The 20,221-nt window shown below is 40.0% G+C and overlaps 1 protein-coding gene across 1 annotated transcript in view; it reads left to right on the top strand.

Annotated features, from left to right (window-relative positions):
* ATF3 (activating transcription factor 3) overlaps positions 1-4,430 on the top strand; it is a 10,055-nt gene extending 5,625 nt beyond the window's left edge. The window contains exon 4 of the mRNA XM_077282301.1: positions 1,622-4,430. Within this exon, the coding sequence (XP_077138416.1) occupies positions 1,622-1,840 (219 nt within the window). The 3' untranslated portion in view covers positions 1,841-4,430. The remainder of the gene's footprint in view (positions 1-1,621) is intronic.
* Positions 4,431-20,221: the final 15,791 nt, after the last annotated feature.

Below are 20,221 nucleotides of genomic sequence, written 5' to 3'. Positions count from 1 at the left end.
CGTCACAGTCCAATTTAATAGCAATTCCAGAGTATATGACCCCATAGAAAACCATATAATCCAGTGCACATAATTTGTTTCACATGTGCCAGTCAATGCAGATGGTGGATACAGTTTCTTTTGCACCATATTGACGGCAGTATATGATTTTACCATATAATAAAAAAATTATAAAAATAAATAATAAATATAGAATGGGGCTCATAGACACAGATTGTTCTACCATATTACCTTATCTATTTATTAACATATGGCTACAATTTACACCCTCTAATAACTGCTAATACTAATGACTCAAATGGGGATATTTCCATCATAGATGTATATGGCACTATTCTAGATTCTGCAATGTGTAAGGAAAACACAAGGAAGGGGGTGGAGTGTTTATTAGGGTTTAAAGAAGACCTGTCATGAGGTCAAAAGTGTCCACTTCAGTTTTTCATTTTTCTAAAATTTGCCATACAGTTCTAGTTATATGGGCACTAATTATTTAGTGCTAATTTCTATGGTATTTACAAAGTGGGCGTGGCTTACAGCATAATATTGCAGAGCGGCCTAAAGACACGCCCCAGAGGATCCTATAAGCACCGCCGTCTTCGTAATGACGATTGAAATTAGCATAAATAAAAAGGCTCATATCTCTAAAATACCGTATTTGTTCAGACTATAAGACGCACCTTTTCCCAAAAAAATGTTTTGGGGAAAATTATTATAGTCTGCATATACTTACATATCCTGCAGCAGCAGTGCTCTGTGCCGGGGCGGTGGAGCGCTTTGCTGGGGGGGCTCCGCCGGCATTTTTAGTCAAAGCCCGGAGGCCCCCACATCTGCATTGCTGTGATGCGGTGGCCTCCGGGAAAATGGCCGCTGGGGGCGGCACATGCTCGGATTGAGATCTCGACACCTCATCGCAGCAATGGAGCTGCGGGGGCCTCCGAGCTTTGACAAAATGCCGGCGGATCACGGCCGTCCCAGCACAGTGCGCCGCCACAGCACAGAGCACCACTGTCGCACCAGCCTGGGATGGGATTTTCCTTTTGAAAATTTGTGGTGCGTCTTATGGTCCGGTGTGTCTTATAGTCCGAAAAATATGGTAACAGAGCTAGTTTTTATCTGGTGAGAGGTCCTCTTTAATATTAACATATGTACTAGTAATGAGCTAATATCTAATATTCCTCCCCAATCCTGAGATATGTCTAAATTTTCCCTGTAAATAAATGTAGTCTTTCTTTTTCAAATGAGCATGGTCCTTAACTTTTCTATATGTGCACGTTCTTGAGAACCTCACCCTCTTTGATAAAAAATACTAGCTTTATATGCAGGGAAGATGGGGCCATATCTCAACAATGGAGAAGCTCAGGAACAAAAAGAAAAACTCCAGGTTCAGAAGAACAGTAGCCTTTAGACCGAGTTATATTAAAAAACAATAATTGCATATTTACGGGAAGTGACAGATCCTCTTTAAACTCAGTAGTAGTGTCCCTAGTGGTGACAATGAGAATTGTTTTTATTTTATTTACAGGTACTAGGATTCCGCTTTTTTCATGTGCATCTCTCATTTGTCTGTGTCTAATGCTAACCGTAAACTAAAAGTTTTTTTTTTTTCACATTGTTTTAAAAGGAGTCAGAAAAACTGGAATCTATCAATGCAGAACTGAAAGCCCAGATTGAGGAACTTAAGAATGAGAAGCAACACTTAATCTACATGCTGAACCTCCACCGACCCACCTGCATAGTCCGAGCCCAGAACGGCAGGACGCCAGAAGACGAACGCAACCTCTTCTTTCAGCAACTCAAAGAAGGAACCCTGCAGAACTTAGTGACCGAGGGCGTAAACTGAGCCGCTCTCTGACGTACTATACATAAGACTTAAATAAAAATCCTCACTGTCGCCCTCTGGGGGCTTCATGTGCACCAGAGACACTCGAGCAGAGTCCTTTGCAAGGAAAAAAGCCTTTGATCTAGGTACCACCACGTGGTTCGAGCGGAAGGATTTTGCATTATGGTGTTTCGAAAGCCGCCACTGACATGTCGTGGTGTCGCTGTGATCTATCCACTTGCTATTAGTATTGTCCTATAGCAGCACGATAGGTTTTTACTTTACACTTTGTGCAATTATTTTTTTTTTTTAATACATTGTGGAATACGAGAAGAAAGAAGAAAACAAATCAGTGTTCAAGAGGCAATAAGGAGATGCTGCTGACGCCCGTCCAAAGCACCATGGACTGCCTTACCATTAATCAGAGGACTGGTCACCATTACTTTCCATGTATTTATAGTGTTGTTGGTCTTGTGCTATGTTATAAGGTCCAGTTATTAATGAGGGACAGTCATTAACGAAGACCTGACACTTGGCATGATTTTTTTTTTACCTAGCGTAAAAGCCGCCGTTCTCCTGAATCTGGCAATGTTTTTATTTTATTCCTGCGCCTCTCCGTTCCCCAGATACGGCCTCTTCTTCCTTGAAGGTAAATCTAGTCTTGTTACCAAAGGGGTGTGGTTTTAAGTAGTCTCCCACAGGGAAATTATGCGAGTTACGCCCACTTGGCTATGAAGACCAGATTTACTTACAGAGAAGAGACGGATATATCTCGGGAACGGAGAGGAGCTGGAAAAAAAAAAAACATAGTTAGATTCAGGAGAAGAGCGGCTTTTACACCTTGTAAAAATCTTAGAGATTTATGACAAGTCCTTACTAGGAGATAATGAGATATGAGGCACTTGGTGCCTAAAACGCAATAGTATTGGGTCAAAGTGTGAATGAATTAGTTCTAACCAATTAGTACTACCTGCAAAATGGCAGTAAGTGGCACAGGAGTGTTCTAGTATAATCTGAAAAGCTAGGCCTCATTTATCAAAAGAACCAATGAGAAATCTGCTATGAAATGGTAAAATGAAAGCAGAGTTGTTCAAAGTAGTAGTCAAAGAGATTTATTGGACAGACGTTTCATAAAGATGCCTAAAGAGGTAGCAGAGCTGAGTTTGTCACTGAGGCCTCCATTGTTTTTGATTAATAGTTGCACATTGTGATTTAGCTCTGCTACATCTGCCCCCAAAACTAATATTATATATACGCGTATGTATATATATATATATATATATATATATATATATATATATATATATATATATATGTGTGTGTATGAATGTTGCCTTTGTTGTCCATAGCAACCAATCACAGTGCAGCTTTCATTGTACCAGAGCAACTGAAAAAATGAAAGCTGAACTCTGATTGGTCGCCATGGGCAACAAAGACACTGCTGATAAATGAGGCCTAAAGTTAGGCCCTTTATCAACAAGCTAATTAAGCAATGCATTATATCAAATAGTCCAACACTAAAGCTGGCCAAAGACAGGAAATAATTGGCGAGCTATTAAGTTGGCAGATAACTCTTCCCCCCCCATTTTTATATTGAATTAATTAGGGTTATCTCTGCAAAACAATAGGATCAAACTGTAAAAATCTCTGCATTTCCCTATTCCCAGTCCAGAACCTCGTAGACATTTCACTTCCTTGACTGTCTCCCTTAAACATGGCGACGGTTCCTACTTTGCTGCTCACCCTTTAACTGAACAAAAGTCGTTCACCCACCTCTCCCAAAAAAGTATTAAACTAGAAATAAAAAGTTGGTCACTTATTATTTCTGTGGGACTCCAACTCCCATTATGTTTCCCGTTATTCAGCAGACCGGGCCCTAAATCAAGGGAAGATCCAAATATAATTTCTAAGCACTTTTGTTCACGACGCCCCTTGTCGGCATTAATATCTCCACAGATTCTACCTAACATTTCATGTATTTTTTTTTCTCAACGTCGCTCACTTCACGTGTAACGACGGCGAAGCCAAAAATTACCTCAGAAAAGCGAACTCCACACACGTGCGCCATGTGCCGGTCTGACATGTATGACCTCTTTATATTCTGTAACAGAAATGTCGTATTAGTACATGTTAGATGGAAGTTTGTTGTTCTTTTACAGTATGTCTGTCTGTGAGGGAAGGTGGGGATGGGGCGAATGGCGGCGTTAAACTGGAATAAAACATTAAAAAATGCACGTCAGCTGGTTCAGACCGTGTAGTCACTATGATTTGTATGTAAAATTTAGAAAAAATGTGGCTGCTTTCTCCACAAGAACAAGGCCGCTTCACTTCAGATTCACTTCAATAGATCCGAGTTGCAATACCAGACACAACCAGTGGACAGGTGTGGCGCTGTTTCTGGAAAGAAAGCAGTCATGTTTAGCTGCTTATAATACACAATCTGTAGATGACATGAATTATTTCCTAGGAGGGGGTACAAGACTTGGGATGTGATTATGGTAGAATTTGCAAAATAATGAGCAAGGCAAGGATCATATAGGGCAATGGAATAATAGCTCTTAAAGGGGTATTCTAAAATTTATTTTGTTACCCTAACAATGCAAAAATGAAAGACGGAACTTGATTGGTTTCCATAGGGAAAAATATGTTTTTGAATGCATAAGACTCCATGTATTTTAGTTTTTAGGTGCCATAAGCGTGAGCGCGCGCTACATCTCTAACAATCACATTTACCATAGGAGAATTGGATGGAGTTCTACATCCTCTGCAATCTGATTGCTGTGAATCCATATTGATGGATAGGGGAAATCTCGGGTGACGTCACCCATAAACTTGTTATTTACTGTTCTGGTTCCCACTATATATAATATATCCGGATGTATTACATGTGACGCAGGCGTCATGTTGTGTATTTTTTTTTTTCCTTTGGCTTTTGTTATTTCCATGTCTTTAATGGCATGTACGTTAATCATGTTAGCAGTATGTATGTATAAATATATTATTATTAATATTATTGTTTTTTCACTTCTGTGTAACATCTGCAGGTTCAGTTATCGTTGTGGTACTAAGTTTTACAGCGCTCACGATATTACAGATGTGAGAGGAATTGCATGTTTTAATGTATGTTCTAATTATTGGAAAACGGTACTTTATTACCATTCTTTTCTATTATGAGGTTTTTGCGTTTTGATACTTTAATAAATATGTGATTTTAAAAAGAAAACAAGTTTACCTTTTATTGTGCTTAAGAGGACCTGTCACTTATCAGTACTACATCATTATTATTTATAAATATAAAATCTCACTGCATGGTGTTGAGCTGTAAGCACAACACCCACTTATGGAAACATGGATGTTGCTGGAGGTTATTTTGCAGGGCTTTGACCTTTAGGGGAGAGAGCAATGACAAAATGCAAAAGTGACCAAAACAGCCCAAAAAAATGAGAACAGAGAAATGGTCTGTGGTCACCCCTGCAGAACAGCTCCTTTTATAGGGGTTGTATAGCTAATAGCCGATCATTTCTACCTGTCGTCTGTTCCATTTTCCCAACAGCAGGAGAAATTGATTCACAACCAGTGTTGCTTCATAACTAGACACGTTGATTTCACAGAAGTGATTGACTTGGGAGTTAAAATTATGTTGTTTAAGTGTTCCCTTTATTTTCTGAGCTGTGTATGTATATGTGCATATATATACAGTACAGACCAAAAGTTTGGACACACCTCATTTAAAGATTTTTCTGCATTTTCATAACTGTGAAAATTGTACATTTACACTGAAGGCATCAAAATTATGAATTAACACATGTGGAATTATATACTTAACAAAAAAGTGTGAAACAACTGAAATTATGTCTTATATTCTACGTTCTTCAAAGTAGCCACCTTTTGCTTTGATGACTGCTTTGCACACTCTTGGCATTCTCTTGATGAGCTTCAAGAGGTAGTCACCAGGAATGGTTTTCACTTCACAGGTGTGCCCTGTCAGGTTTAAAAAGTGGGATTTCTTGCCTTATAAATGGGGTTGGGACCATCAGTTGTGTTGTGCAGAAGTCTGGTGGATACACAGCTGATAGTCCTACTGAATAGACTGTTAGATTTTGTATTATGAAAAGAAAAAAGCAGCTAAGTAAAGAAAAACGAGTGGCCATCATTACTTCAAGAAATGAAGGTCAGTCAGTCCGAAAAATTGGGAAAACTTTGAAAGTGTCCCCAAGTGCAGTGGCAAAATCCATCAAGCGCTACAAAGAAACTGGCTCACATGAGGAGCGCCCCAGGAAAGGAAGACCAAGAGTGACCTCTGCTTCTGAGGATAAGCTTATCCTAGTCACCAGCCTCAGAAATCGCAGGTTAACAGCAGCTCAGATTAGAGACCAGGTCAATGCCACGCAGAGTTCTAGCAGCAGACACATCTCTACAACAACTGGTAAGAGGAGACTTTGTGCAGCAGGCCTTCATGGTAAAATAGCTGCTAGGAAACCACTGCTAAGGACAGGCAACAAGCAGAAGAGACTTGTTTGGGCTAAAGAACACAAAGAATGGACATTAGACCAGTGGAAATCTGTGCTTCGGTCTGATGAGTCTAAATTTGAGATCTTTGGTTCCAACCACCGTGTCTTTGTGCAACGCAGAAAAGGTGAACGAATGGACTCTACATGCCTGGTTTCCACCGTGAAGCATGGAGGAGGAGGTGTGATGGTGTGGGGGTGCTTTGCTGGTGACACTGTTGGGGATTTATTCAAAATTTAAGGCATACTGAACCAGCATGGCTACCACAGCATCTTGCAGCGGCATGCTATTCCATCCGGTTTGTGTTTAGTTGGACCATCATTTATTTTTCAACAGGACAATGACCCCAAACACACCTCCAGGCTGTGTAAGGGCTATTTGACCAAGAAGGAGAGTGATGGGGTGCTACGCCAGATGACCTGGCCTCCACAGTCACCAGACCTGAACCCAATCAAGATGGTTTGGGGTGAGCTGGACCGCAGAGTGAAGGCAAAATGGCCAACAAGTGCTAACCATCTCTGGGAACTCCTTCAAGATTGTTGGAAGACCATTCCCAGTGACTACCTATTGAAGCTGATCAAGAGAATGCCAGGAGTGTGCAAAGCAGTCATCAAAGCAAAAGGTGGCTACTTTGAAGAACCTAGAATATAAGACATAATTTCAGTTGTTTCACACTTTTTTGTTAAGTATATATTTCCACATGTGTTAATTCATAGTTTTGATGCCTTTAGTGTGAATGTACAATTTTCATAGTCATGAAAATACAGAAAAATCTTTAAATGAGAAGGTGTGTCCAAACTTTTGGTCTGTACTGTGTATGTATATATATATATTCATGTTCAACTTTTTACCTGACATATCCATAAAATCACTCCAGGGAAGAAACTGGAGTGAAGTTGCTTTTCATGAATCAGTCTAAAACATCAGGAAAAGCCACAGTGATTTAAAAATCAGAAAACTTACTAAACAAGAAAAAACAACTTAAAAGATTAGAAGATACAAATCATCTGATGAATTTGTCGCAAATCACAAACTCACAAATTGAGAGGAATTTACTCCAAATAGCGTTAATGCAAACTTAATCAGACCCACATTAAACTTAATCAGACCCACATTCTGTTTTTGTTTTGTTTTTGTTTTTTTGTTGTTTTTTTTTGCACAAAATAATGCAGAAATAGTTTTCTGATGTTTTTTTTTTTAAATCTGATGCATATCAATTCCTGCTGTGTAAAAGCACCTTTTTGTTGCAGACTTTATCCATCTATTTCAAAGGGAACTCTAAATTTGTAGTTTACGCCTGGCTTTGAAGATGTATCTACGGTAAACACACATGAATGTGTGCTGAAAATTAAGTACGGATTTTAGTTTAGAAACCGGCATGTAAAATCCACGCCATATATATATGCAAATGTGTCCCGAGGCTAATAGGATCTCAAAAAAAGTGCAACATGGTGTCAGCATCTCATATAATCTGGCTTCTTTATTCAAGACTCCATACAGTACAGAAAAAAAGTGCAAATACGATGTTTTCAGTCTGATAAGTCGTCTTCAAGAAGTTAGAAGTTATAAAATACCTTTTTATGCTTCTCCTATACTTTGAAATTTTGGGTTACATTGGGGTTTTGTTTCATCATGAAATTGGTCATTTACAAGGTTATTCCCATCATTAAAAATGATCATATATCCATAGGATAGGTCAGTCAGCTGCAGGACTCTCTCTGATCAGGAGAACAATTCTTCAAAATGCTCCAGCACCGGAATTGAGTAATGGCCACGTATGTGCACCAAAGCTTCACTCATTGGATATGAGACTTCCGGAAATAGCTGAGAACAGCGCTTGCTTATCTTTGGTAGTCCCATAAGAATGAATAGAGGAGCGGAGGGATGGGCCCTTAGCCATCTCCAGCACTGTAAGGGGATGTTCACATTTTTTTACCTGTTTTACTCTGGCTCAAAATTACACATAAAAATGGGTTTAAAAAACACTATTTTTTTTGGTGAGTGTTTTTTACTCGCTTATTGTGTATGGGTTATTAATTTCCATTTTATTCAGTAATAATATTTTAAACATTTTTTTAAAGCACAAACAGGTCAAGCACTGATAGACAGTAAGGGTACGTGCCCACGATCAGGAATTGCCATGATTTTGACGCTGCGTATGTATGCAGCAGAGTGGATGAGATTTCTAGAAATCCTATGTCCACTATGTGTTCACAGACGCCTGCGGATCATCTGCGGAAAACCTACATGTGGCGCGTTGTTCAGTACCACAGCATGTCAATTTCTCTTGTGGAGACACGAGGCTAAGCAATAAAAAATGTCATCAATAGAATGTATTGAAAGCCGAAAATCTGCATAGTTCAGTGAACGCACGTGTATTCACCTGTGTTCAACAGAACGCAACATTTTGGACGCAGTGTATTTTCGTTGCTACTTCTGGATTGCGGACACATACCCTAAGAAGCATAATAAAAGGGTTATTTGGAGAGTTCTTTGATGTAGATTTTGAAGCAGAAATGGCTCCAAAATCCAAGTGAAACACCTCTAAGTGAACAAACCCTATACAGAATAAATGGATTGATGTTGCACATGCCAGCGGTCAGACCTCCAATGATATTTTGGATAGGGTATAACTTTTAATGTGACGAATAACCCTTTAAATTGAACAAATAGATCAGCATACTATTACTACACTATATTTTTTCATAATAATATTGAAGCAAGCATATTAGGAAAATATTACGAATATACCAGAATAGAGCTAATAAGTAGCAAATATGCATCAAGGACAAATGGGGGCCAGCTGTCAAACATAAATCAAGAAAGGAAGGAAAACCAAGCAGCTATAAAGTCCCATAAAAAAATATACATTTTTCTTAGACAACATTAAAACCACCAGATAAGATACAGTGATGCAACATAGGGGAACAGACATGCATTCCTATTGGCCAAGAATAGCGGGCCAGGACACCAACCCATAACCTGCTTAGATATAATAATATGTCGCTTTATACTAAATACCCATAGCTACAGGGGGTCCTGATGAAGGAGCTGTTCGCTCCGAAACACGCGTCGGGGTCGGGTCCGGTCACCCATCCATCCATTCTGCTTATCCTGCATATACCGGCTATGTACTCACGCTGATTTGATATCTACTTCCCCCATGCTATGGCACTGTTCCATTATTATCCTTTCTAGTAGCTATGGGTATTTAGTATAAAGCGGCATATTATTATAGCTAAGCAGGTTATGGGTTGGTGTCCTGGCCCGCTATTCTTGGCCAATAGGAATGCATGTCTGTTCCCCTATGTCGCATCACTGTATCTTGTCTGGTGGTTTTAATGTTGTTTAATAAAAATTTATATTTTTATATGAAAAATGTTTAGAATTGAGAGTCCTCAGTGGTTGATACCTTTTAATGGCTAACTGAAAAGATGGTAACAAATTGCAAGCTTTCGAGACTACATACGTCTCTTCATCAGGCAAAGACTAATACAAATTCTGAAGAATCACATATTTATGCACAACATAGCACAGAAAAAAAAAAACCATGGATAAGACAGGTGGCATGAAGCAGAATTACCATGAGTGATAAACAGTTATGTCCATAAATGTTGGGCCAATTCTTAGATAAGGATTGTTTTATTGTCCTCTGATTGGGGTCTCTGTTGTGATGACCCCTTATAGTCTGAGGGACAAGTTCCTTAGTTGATGTAAAAAGACATAAATCCATGCGACACATTCATTCCACCACTAAGACAGTCAAAGGTCATCATCAGCTTATATTCCCAGACTCTTCTGTCTCTCTGCGATTTGAAAATACCTTTTAATACAAGTAATTTCATGTCCATAATGTTATGATTGGGGAGACAAATATGTTTGGCCACAGGTAGATCCATTCTTTTTTCTCTTATTGTGTGGCGATGAGAATTCATTCTTGTTCTCAGTTTCTGCCCTGTCTCCCCCACATACAGACCCCCAGTTGGACATTTAGTACAAATAATTAGGTACACCACATTAGAAGTGATGCAGCTGAATGTACCTGGTATCTTGTAGTCCTGATGTGAATTGGGGATCTTTATCTTGTCCGTGGTCATTATAAATGGACAGGTTTTACATTTTTTCTGATTGTAAGGAAAGGTACCTGCAGCTGTTGGAGAGGACAGCGAGCTTCTGACAATGATGCTTCTCAGATTTGGGGGCTGCCTAAAACACAGTAGTGGGGGGTCTGGAAAAATGGATGGTAAGCGGGCATCTTTTTGTAGTAAAGGTTGTAATTTCCGTGCAGCTCCCCTTAGCGCCTCCAGCTTTGGATTGTAGGTGACTACTAGAGGCACCCGGTTATTTTCTTCTTTAGCTTTGTAATGTAGCAGGTGATTCCTTGATATTCTGGTGGCTCTTGATTTTGAATCAGGGCTACCATCCAAGAACAATTGAAAACCAGATTACAAGAGGGAGTTTAAACGAGGAGTGGCGAACTAGAAAAAAAAAGGTGATGATGTTTTAAAATAATATTGGTGTCACGTGCTGCACTTTCAATTTTTTTGGGAGGAGAAATATCAAATGCTCCCACTATGCAGTAACCCCTTCGATAGGGACAGAATGTATAATGTGTAGGCTCAGAGTGTGCAATAATCAGTGACAGCTCTGCAGTGACACCTGCTGGTCAGATGGTAGTGAGGACGTAATCCCAGAGCCATCAGCTTTTATTATTTACCTTACCTTGGGTTTTCCATATATTACTTTTCCCACATACTGGCTAAGGGCTCGTGCACACAGCAAAGCTGTAAGAACAGGGCCTTGGGGCAGTGCACAGAAGCAATACATCTCATCATTGTGCAGGCTCGGACTGGCTCACGGGGTAAGGCCGGCGTCACACTAGCGTATTGCATCGGATGCGATATGCTAATGACACTCGGCTCCTGCTCGCAGCAGAGGAGGAGCCGAGTGTCATGCGTCTGTGCTCCTATTCTCTAGCACAGGGAGGATCGGAGCACAGCTGCGGAGGAGGCGGAGAAATGAATTTCTCCATCTCCTCCACTGCCGGGGTCCGCTTATAAGGCACATCACTTGGATGCACTGTCTCACTCGCACCCATAGGCTTATATGGCTGCCACTAGAACGTCCAGGGGCCCGATGAGGAGAAGCAAATGGGGGGGGGGGGCCCGAGCTGCCAGCGTGTTCGGGCCCCCCTTTTTGCTCCTCATCACCGGGCCCCATACAGTAGTAATGGCTGTAATGCCCTGATGACGGCCCTGGGTGCAAGACAATTATAAAAGACATTTTCCCAGGTTTTCGGGCCAGCTGTGCTCTTATGAAGGAGTTGCAGGAACACTTTTATAAACAGCACAAAGACCTGTTTATAGCATAAATATGATTGTTTTTTACCTGATGGAATCCGGCAATGTTTTTCTTTTGTTCCTGGGCATTTCTGTTCCTGAGATATTGCCGCTTCCTCAATGTATCTTAATCTAGTCTTTTTAGCCAAGTGGGCTTGGTTATCAAGCAGCAAGACCCCTACTGCCCCCTGGTGTCTGCTGCTGGGTAACGGATTAACATGCCTGATGTCTTCTCACTATGAAGACATGACCTCTATGACCAGATGACTTTCAGCAAAATATCCCTTTGTTAGTCCTGAAATGCTGATTCATGGCGCTTATCCCTATAAAAGGCCGTGAGAATTGATAATATGTCGGCGTCACCTTAATTCCCCCTTGTCCTGAATTTGCCTAATTACTTATGACATGAGTGTGGTCCCTGGTCAGTCTAGACGTCAAGTGGTCGTCATGTTTTCTCTTTCTGTTCCTCTAAAGAAGATTTGCCTTCTCTCCGTTTTAATATAGAGCATGACCATTATATCACAGTTTCAGGAGGGAGGGGGTCACTTACTTTTTTACAAAATCATGGGAAACAGAAATCCTCTACCTAGACTGGAAGAGACACCGAGACCAGCAAAAGTTTTAATGTCTTCTGTTTGGGTCACCTCTAGGATATTCTTTCTATGTGAATATTCCAGGTGGAAAATCTGTAACGTATTTACCAAATTTACAAAAATCTGTAAAAGTCCCAGTGATAAAATCTTTAATTACCTAGAAGGGGGAAAGGTATAAATACTGTTTGTGGTCCCCCTTCATTTTAGGGTTGGGGGAGGGATATAATATTTATAAATTTGGCAATTCTGCATTTAATTTTATAGGACACTTTATTAAAGGGATTTTCTGGTTTCGGAAAACCTCTGTCCCCTGGCTGCAGTTTGTGTATGTATATATATATATATATATATATATATATATATATATATATATACAGTACAGACCAAAAGTTTGGACACACCTTCTCATTTAAAGAATATTCTGTATTTTCATGGCTATGAAATTTATACATTTACACTGAAGGCATCAGAACTGTGAATTAACACATGTGGAATTATATACTTAACAAAAAAGTGTGAAACAACTGAAATTATGTCTTATATTCTAGGTTCTTCAAAGTAGCCACCTTTTGCTTTGATGACTGCTTTGCACACTCCTGACATTCTCTTGATGAGCTTCAAGAGGTAGTCAGCGGGAATGGTTTTCACTTCACAGGTGTGCCCTGTCAGGTTTAATAAGTGGGATTTCTTGCCTTATAAATGGGGTTGGGACCATCAGTTGTGTTGAGCAGAAGTCTGGTGGATACACAGCTGATAGTCCTACTGAATAGACTGTTAGAATTTGTATTATGGCAAGAAAAAAGCAGCTAAGTAAAGAAAAACGAGTGGCGATCATTACTTTAAGAAATGAAGGTCAGTCAGCCTGAAAAATTGGGAAAACGTTGAAAGTGTCCCCAAGTGCAGTTGCAAAAACCATCAAGCGCTACAAAGAAACTGGCTCACATGAGGACCGCCCCAGGAAAGGAAGACCAAGAGTCACCTCTGCTTCTGAGGATAAGTTTATCCGAGTCACCAGCCTCAGAAATCGCAGGTTAAGAGCAGCTCAGATTAGAGACCAGGTCAATGCCACACAGAGTTCTAGCAGCAGACACATCCCTACAACAACTGTTAAGAGGAGACTTTGTGCAGCAGGCCTTCATGGTAAAATAGCTGCTAGGAAACCACTGCTAAGGACAGGCAACAAGCAGAAGAGACTTGTTTGGGCTAAAGAACACAAGGAATGGACATTAGACCAGTGGAAATCTGTGCTTTGGTCTGATGAGTCCAAATTTGAGATCCTTGGTTCCAACCACCGTGTCTTTGTGCGACGCAGAAAAGGTGAACGGATGGACTCTACATGCCTGGTTCCCACCGTGAAGCATGGAGGAGGTGTGATGGTGTGGGGGTGCTTTGCTGGTGAAACTGTTGGGGATTTATTCAAAATTGAAGGTATACTGAACCAGTGTGGCTACCACAGCATCTTGCAGCGGCATGCTATTCCATTCGGTTTGCGTTTAGTTGGACCAGCATTTATTTTTCAACAGGACAATGACCCCAAACACACCTCCAGGCTGTGTAAGGGCTATTTGACCAAGAAGGAGAGTGATGGGGTGCTACGCCAGATGACCTGGCCTCCACAGTCACCAGACCTGAACCCAATCGAGATGGTTTGGGGTGAGCTGGACCGCAGAGTGAAGGCAAAAGGGCCAACAAGTGCTAAGCATCTCTGGGAACTCCTTCAAGATTGTTGGAAGACCATTCCCGGTGACTACCTCTTGAAGCTCATCAAGAGAATGCCAAGAGTGTGCAAAGCAGTCATCAAAGCAAAAGGTGGCTACTTTGAAGAACCTAGAATGTAAGACATAATTTCAGTTGTTTCACACTTTTTTGTTAAGTATATAATTCCACATGTGTTAATTCATAGTTTTGATGCCCTCAGTGTGAATGTACAATTTTCATAGTCATGAAAATACAGAAAAATCTTTAAATGAGAACGTGTGTCCAAACTTTTGGTCTGTACTGTATATATATATATATATATATATATATATATATATATATATATATATATTTATTTACTAGATGGTAGCCCGATTCTATTCTAACGCATCGGGTATTCTAGAATATGTATGTAGTTTATTTATGAAGATTTTAGAATAATACATTGAATACACAGGATTCGGCCGGCCGCGACCAATTAGCGAAGCGTGGTTCAAATCCCGTGCCAATTCGCGGCCGGACTGTGCCTGTCGCTGATTGTTCGCGGCTGGCCACGTAGTATATAGCACAGCCAGGTAGTATATAACAGCCCACATAGTAAATAGCACAGCAACATAGTATATTGCACAGCCACGTAGTATATACACAGCCACATAGTATATAGCACAGCCACGTAGTATATAGCACAGCCCACGGAGTATATAGCACAGCCACATAGTATATAGCACAGCCCACGGAGTGTATAACAGCCCACATAGCATATAACACAGCCACGTAGTATATAACAGCCCACACATGCAGTATATAACACAGGCCACGTAGTGTATAACACAGGCCACGTAGTGTATAACACAGGCCATGTAGTGTATAACACAGCCCACATAGTGTATAGCACAGCCATGTAGTATATTGCACAGGCCACGTAGTATATTGCACAGGCCACGTAGTATGTTGCAGAGCCCACGTAGTATATAGCACAGCCCACGCAGTATATTGCACAGCCCACGTAGTATATTGCACAGCCCACGTAGTATATAGCACAGCCCACACAGTATATAGCACAGCCCACGCAATATATTGCACAGCCCACGCAGTATATTGCACAGTCCACGTAGTATATAGCACAGCCCACTCAGTATATTGCACAGCCCACGCAGTATATTGCACAGCCCAAGTAGTATATTGCACAGCCCACGTAGTATATTGCTCAGCCCACGTAGTATATTGCACAGCCATGTAGTATATTGCACAGCCCACGTAGTATATTGCCCAGCCCACGTAGTATATTGCACAGCCACGTAGTATATTGCACAGTCCATGTAGTATATTGCACAGGCCACGTAGTATATAGCAATGTGGGCATCATATCCCTGCTAAAAAAAAGAATTGACTTAAAATAAAAAATAAACATATACTCACCCTCCGAAGGCCCCTTGAAGTCCTGGCCCTGTGTGCGGTGCACGCGGCAGCTTCCGGTCCAAGGGTTGGTATGAGCGCAGGACCTGTGATAACGTCATGGTCACATGACCGTGATGTCATGGCAGGTCCTTCTCGCATAGCATCCTTGGCACCGGAACCTGCCGCTTGCACTGCCGAGGACAGCCGCGACGTTGGAAGGTGAGAATAATCTTTTTTTTATTATTATTATTATTATTATTTGTAACATTAGATCTTTTTACTATTGATGCTGCATACGCAGCATCAATAGTAAAAAGTTGGTCACACAGGGTTAATAGCTGCGTTAACGGAGTGCGTTACACCGCGGCATAGCACGGTCCATTAACGCTGCCATTAACCCTGTGTGAGGGCTGACTGGACGGGAGTATGGAGCGGGCACTGACTGCGGGGAGGAAGGAGCGGCCATTTTGCCGCCTGACTGTGCCCATCGCTGATTGGTCGTGGCTGTTTTGCAGCGACCAATCAGCGACTTGGATTTCCATGACAGACAGGGGCCGTGACCAATGAATATCCGTGACAGATAGACAGACAGACAGAAGGACAGAAAGATGGAAGTGACCCTAAGACAATTATGTAGTAGATATATATATATATATATATATCTCAAACTGTGCTTTGCTCCCTGGGTCCAGCGCTGAGTCTCCGCAGGTGTCTGTTATTGACTGTAGCGCTGACATCGTATCGACAGTGTTGAAGCCACTGAGTTCACTGATTGGTTGCAGCATTATCGATGTGACATCACCACTGCAGACAATTACAGGCACTGGAGGCAGAGAGTCAGTGCAGGACCAGATGAAGGTGAGTAAAGAACTGATTTATTTATATTTTTTTTTTACAAACCCGGAAACCCCTTGAATATTGAGGAACTACTTATATTTTGAACTTGTAACTAGTTTTGTTCTTCAACACTTTTAGGCCAGTCTCACACGTCCAGATAATTCCGGTACCGGAGAAAACGGTACCAGAGTTATCCATGTCCGTGTGTCCATGTGCTCACGTAGGCCATCCGTGTGGGATCCGTGTGATGTCCGTGAGTACGTTTTTAAGGTCCGTGTGCTGTACGTGTGCTGTACGTGTGTCCGTGTCCTTTTTCTCCACTCATGGTTAGTGGTTGGGTGAAGCCATTTATTGTCAAATTACTGTGTTTTCTCTTTTGAAATCATAATGAGTGGAGAAAAAGTTTTGGTGTTATCATTCATATTCTCTGAAAAAAGGTCAAGAAAGCAAAAATTCTACTGGGGTATGTAAACCTTTGAGCACAACTGTACATGTATTCTTCATATTTTATTAATATAATTAGCCAAATAACACTATCCCGTTGTTTTCTTTCTTTCTGTTTTTAGTCATAATTTACTAGCCTACTAGACATTAATACTGCATATAACAGATGTGATAATATTACATAAGTGGGTGTTAAATTACTGTGTTTTTTTTTAGTAAAATTAAATGAATTTTATTACCAATAAAATGTATTTTGTAATTTTTTTCTTTATACTTTTATATACAATACTTTATATTTTTCTACGTTTTTTTCCCCTTAATCGAATACATTAATAATAAATTTGAAATAATATTTAATAATAAATAATAATTTAATAATAATAATTAAATAAATAAATAGGCTTTTACAAGAGGTAGAATGTAAACTGACCCCAGGCTGTATTTATAGTGATAAGTACAATCTGACGATCAGGCTCTCAGGGTTTTCTTTTCTGATCTTGGCACTAACAGTGGGTGTGTGGCCGTGTATTGAACTTTTGTCTTCACTGGTTGGTCAAAAATAAATAAATAAATAAATTGCTTTAAATACTTTAATATTTCCATTTCTACATTTCTGCAATCTATGACAGAAGTTGGAGTAGTTTTTGATGGGAATGGATTCCAGGTGAAGGATCAAGGGTGAAAATTCCTAAACTAAGAAAAAAAATTACTCCCTTCACTGGGTTCAACCTTTCTGATGGCGGTAAAAAGTAGCCTTTAAAAAATATAATAATAGTATTCTGCCACAAGATGGCGATCTTATCAAGTAATAGTTTCTAGTATTTTCACTACTTGTGTAATTTGGATCTTAAAAACATGAATATTCGCGAATTAATCTAATTATTAATTAGATATACAGAAAAAATGGATTTGTCACAGAATGAACCATATGAAGATATCACAAAGTGGCAGATTTGGTGAACAAATTTCTATGACTGTCAAATTTATCTGAACAGGGTTGGATGAGAAAAAAATGGAACAGACGTTGAAATTGTCCAATATCTGTAGTTGGGCTTATCGGCTTACAGGTTCTTCTCTTTCCTGGTGATGGACTTATGATGCTAGCAGGGCATTTATATTCTGAAGGTTAATTTATAAAACAGTCATTTCAAAGTATAACCTCTAATATAAATAATAATAATAATAATAATTAATAATGGTGGAAGTTACGAAAATCCTGATAGCAATTCATGTAATATATACAGCTGCTAAGACCAGAAACTGGTGCCAGAAGGGAATAACCATATTTATGAAACATTGCAGTTCTCACATTAGGCCACTAGATGTCAGTACATATGAACCCACAGATTAAAGAGATGCCCAAAATGTTTAACTTCCCCCATCTCTGTACATCAATTAACCCCATTAATTTTGTTTTCTGTTTGATTTTATTCCCTCTGGTTTTTAATTTGTCTATAACCGTATGAGGACTTGAATTTTCTTTTGAGGGACATTCTGAAGTTACGAGTGACACCATTCACTTTACCATATGTTGAACTAAAAAAAAAATCCACGTTTGGTAAAATGGTGAACAAAACCATCATTTTGTTGTTTTTGCAGCGTTCATCGTGCTGTGAAAATAATTTGGCACAATGATTTTATAATGGCTCACAAAAATTCTTAACTTTAAAAAACAACAACTTTGCGTCACTCTTTTCCAGCACCCATAACTTTTATCTTCCCATTGATGGAGCTGTGTTAGGGTTTGGTGTTTTAATTAGGTTTTATTTTTTGGGGGGGAGAGAAAGTGCAGTGACCCAAAAACGATAATTTTGGGATTTCTGTTTTTTTTTCTTTATGTTTACCTAATGCGTTGAATAATTTAATATTTTCATAGATTGGACTTTGACAAATATGTTTATATTGGAGATACTGAATATGTTTATTTTATATTTAATTTCTTTATTTTTAAAAGGGGGATTCCCTTTTTTTATTCTTTTTATTTTTAAATTCTTTTTTTACTTTTTATTAAATGCTTGCATTATATACTGCTATCACCACCTTAGGCCAGTCTCACACGTCCAGATAATTCCGGTACCGTAAAAATCGGTACCGGAGTTATCCGTGTCCGTGTGTCCGTGTGCTCACGTGGCACATCAGTGTGGCACACGTGCGGCAGCCGTGTGCCGCATGTGTGCCGACTGGGTATCACACGGACCATGCAGGAGACAGCGCTACAGTAAGCGCTGTCCCCTGCTTTGGGTGCTGAAGCCGCCATTCATTTCTTCTCTCCAGCAGCGTTCGCTGGAGAGAAGGAATGAAAAATCATTGTTTTTTTATTTTTTTGCGGTTGAAATAACATTCCTGGTAACCAACCCCCTCCCACCCCCTGTGCGCCCGCCTGCTGGAAATAAAATACTCAACCAGCTCCCTCGATGCTTCCTCTCAGCGCCGCAGCTTGTCCTGTATGAGCGGTCACGTGGTGCCGTTCATTACAGTGATGAATATGCGGCTCCACCTCCCATATCCCTGTAGGCCCCGGATCCAAAATGGCCGCGGGGCTGCATCCAGGTCCTGCGGGGATTACTTCCGGGTGCAGACCAGGCTCTGGTAAGCCTGCAGCACTGGAACTCAGATCGGTGATCTGACAGAGTGCTGTGCAAGCTGTCAGATCAGCGATCTGTGATGTCCCCCCCTGGGACAAAGTAAAAAAAAAATTCCCACATGTGTAATAAAAAAATTTTAAAAAAAATTCCTAAATAAAGAAAAAAAAAAAATTATTCCCATAAATACATTTCTATATCTAAATAAAAAAAATCAAACAATAAAAGTACACATATTTAGTATCGCCGCGTCCGTAACGACCCCACCTATAAAACTATATCACTAGTTAACCCCTTCAGTGAACACCGTAAAAAAAAAAAACGAGGCAAAAACGCTTTATTCTCATACCGCCAAACAAAAAGTGGAATAACACGCGATCAAAAAGACGGATATAAATAACCATGGTACCGCTGCAAACGTCATCTTGTCCCGCAAAAAACGAGCCACCATACAGCATCATCAGCGAAAAAATAAAAAAGTTATAGTCCTCAGAATAAAGCGATGCCAAAATAATTATTTTTTCTATAAAATAGTTTTTATCGTATAAAAGCGCCAATACATAAAAAAATTATATAAATGAGGTATCGCTGTAATCGTACTGACTCGAAGAATAAAACTGCTTTATCAATTTTACCAAATGCGGAACGGTATAAACGCCTCCCCCAAAAGAAATTAATGAATAGCTGGTTTTTGGTCATTCTGCCTCACAAAAATCGGAATAAAAAGCGATCAAAAAATCTCCCGTGCCCGAACATGTTACCAATAAAATCGTCAACTCGTCCCGCAAAAAACAAGATCTCACATGACTCTGTGGACTCAAATATGGAAAAATTATAGCTTTCAAAATGTGGTAACGCAAAAAACATTTTTTGCAATAAAAAGCGTCTTTCAGTGTGTGACGGCTGCCAATCATAAAAATCCGCTAAAAAACCCGCTATAAAAGTAAATCAAACCCCCCTTCATCACCCGCTTAATTAGGGAAAAATTAAAAAATTTAAAAA

The sequence above is a fragment of the Ranitomeya variabilis genome, chromosome 2 (genome assembly GCF_051348905.1).
Source record: "Ranitomeya variabilis isolate aRanVar5 chromosome 2, aRanVar5.hap1, whole genome shotgun sequence".
NCBI classification, from domain to species: Eukaryota; Metazoa; Chordata; class Amphibia; order Anura; family Dendrobatidae; genus Ranitomeya; species Ranitomeya variabilis.
The sequence above is the reverse complement of the archived record's forward strand: the minus strand, read 5'-3'. Positions and strand labels throughout refer to the sequence as shown.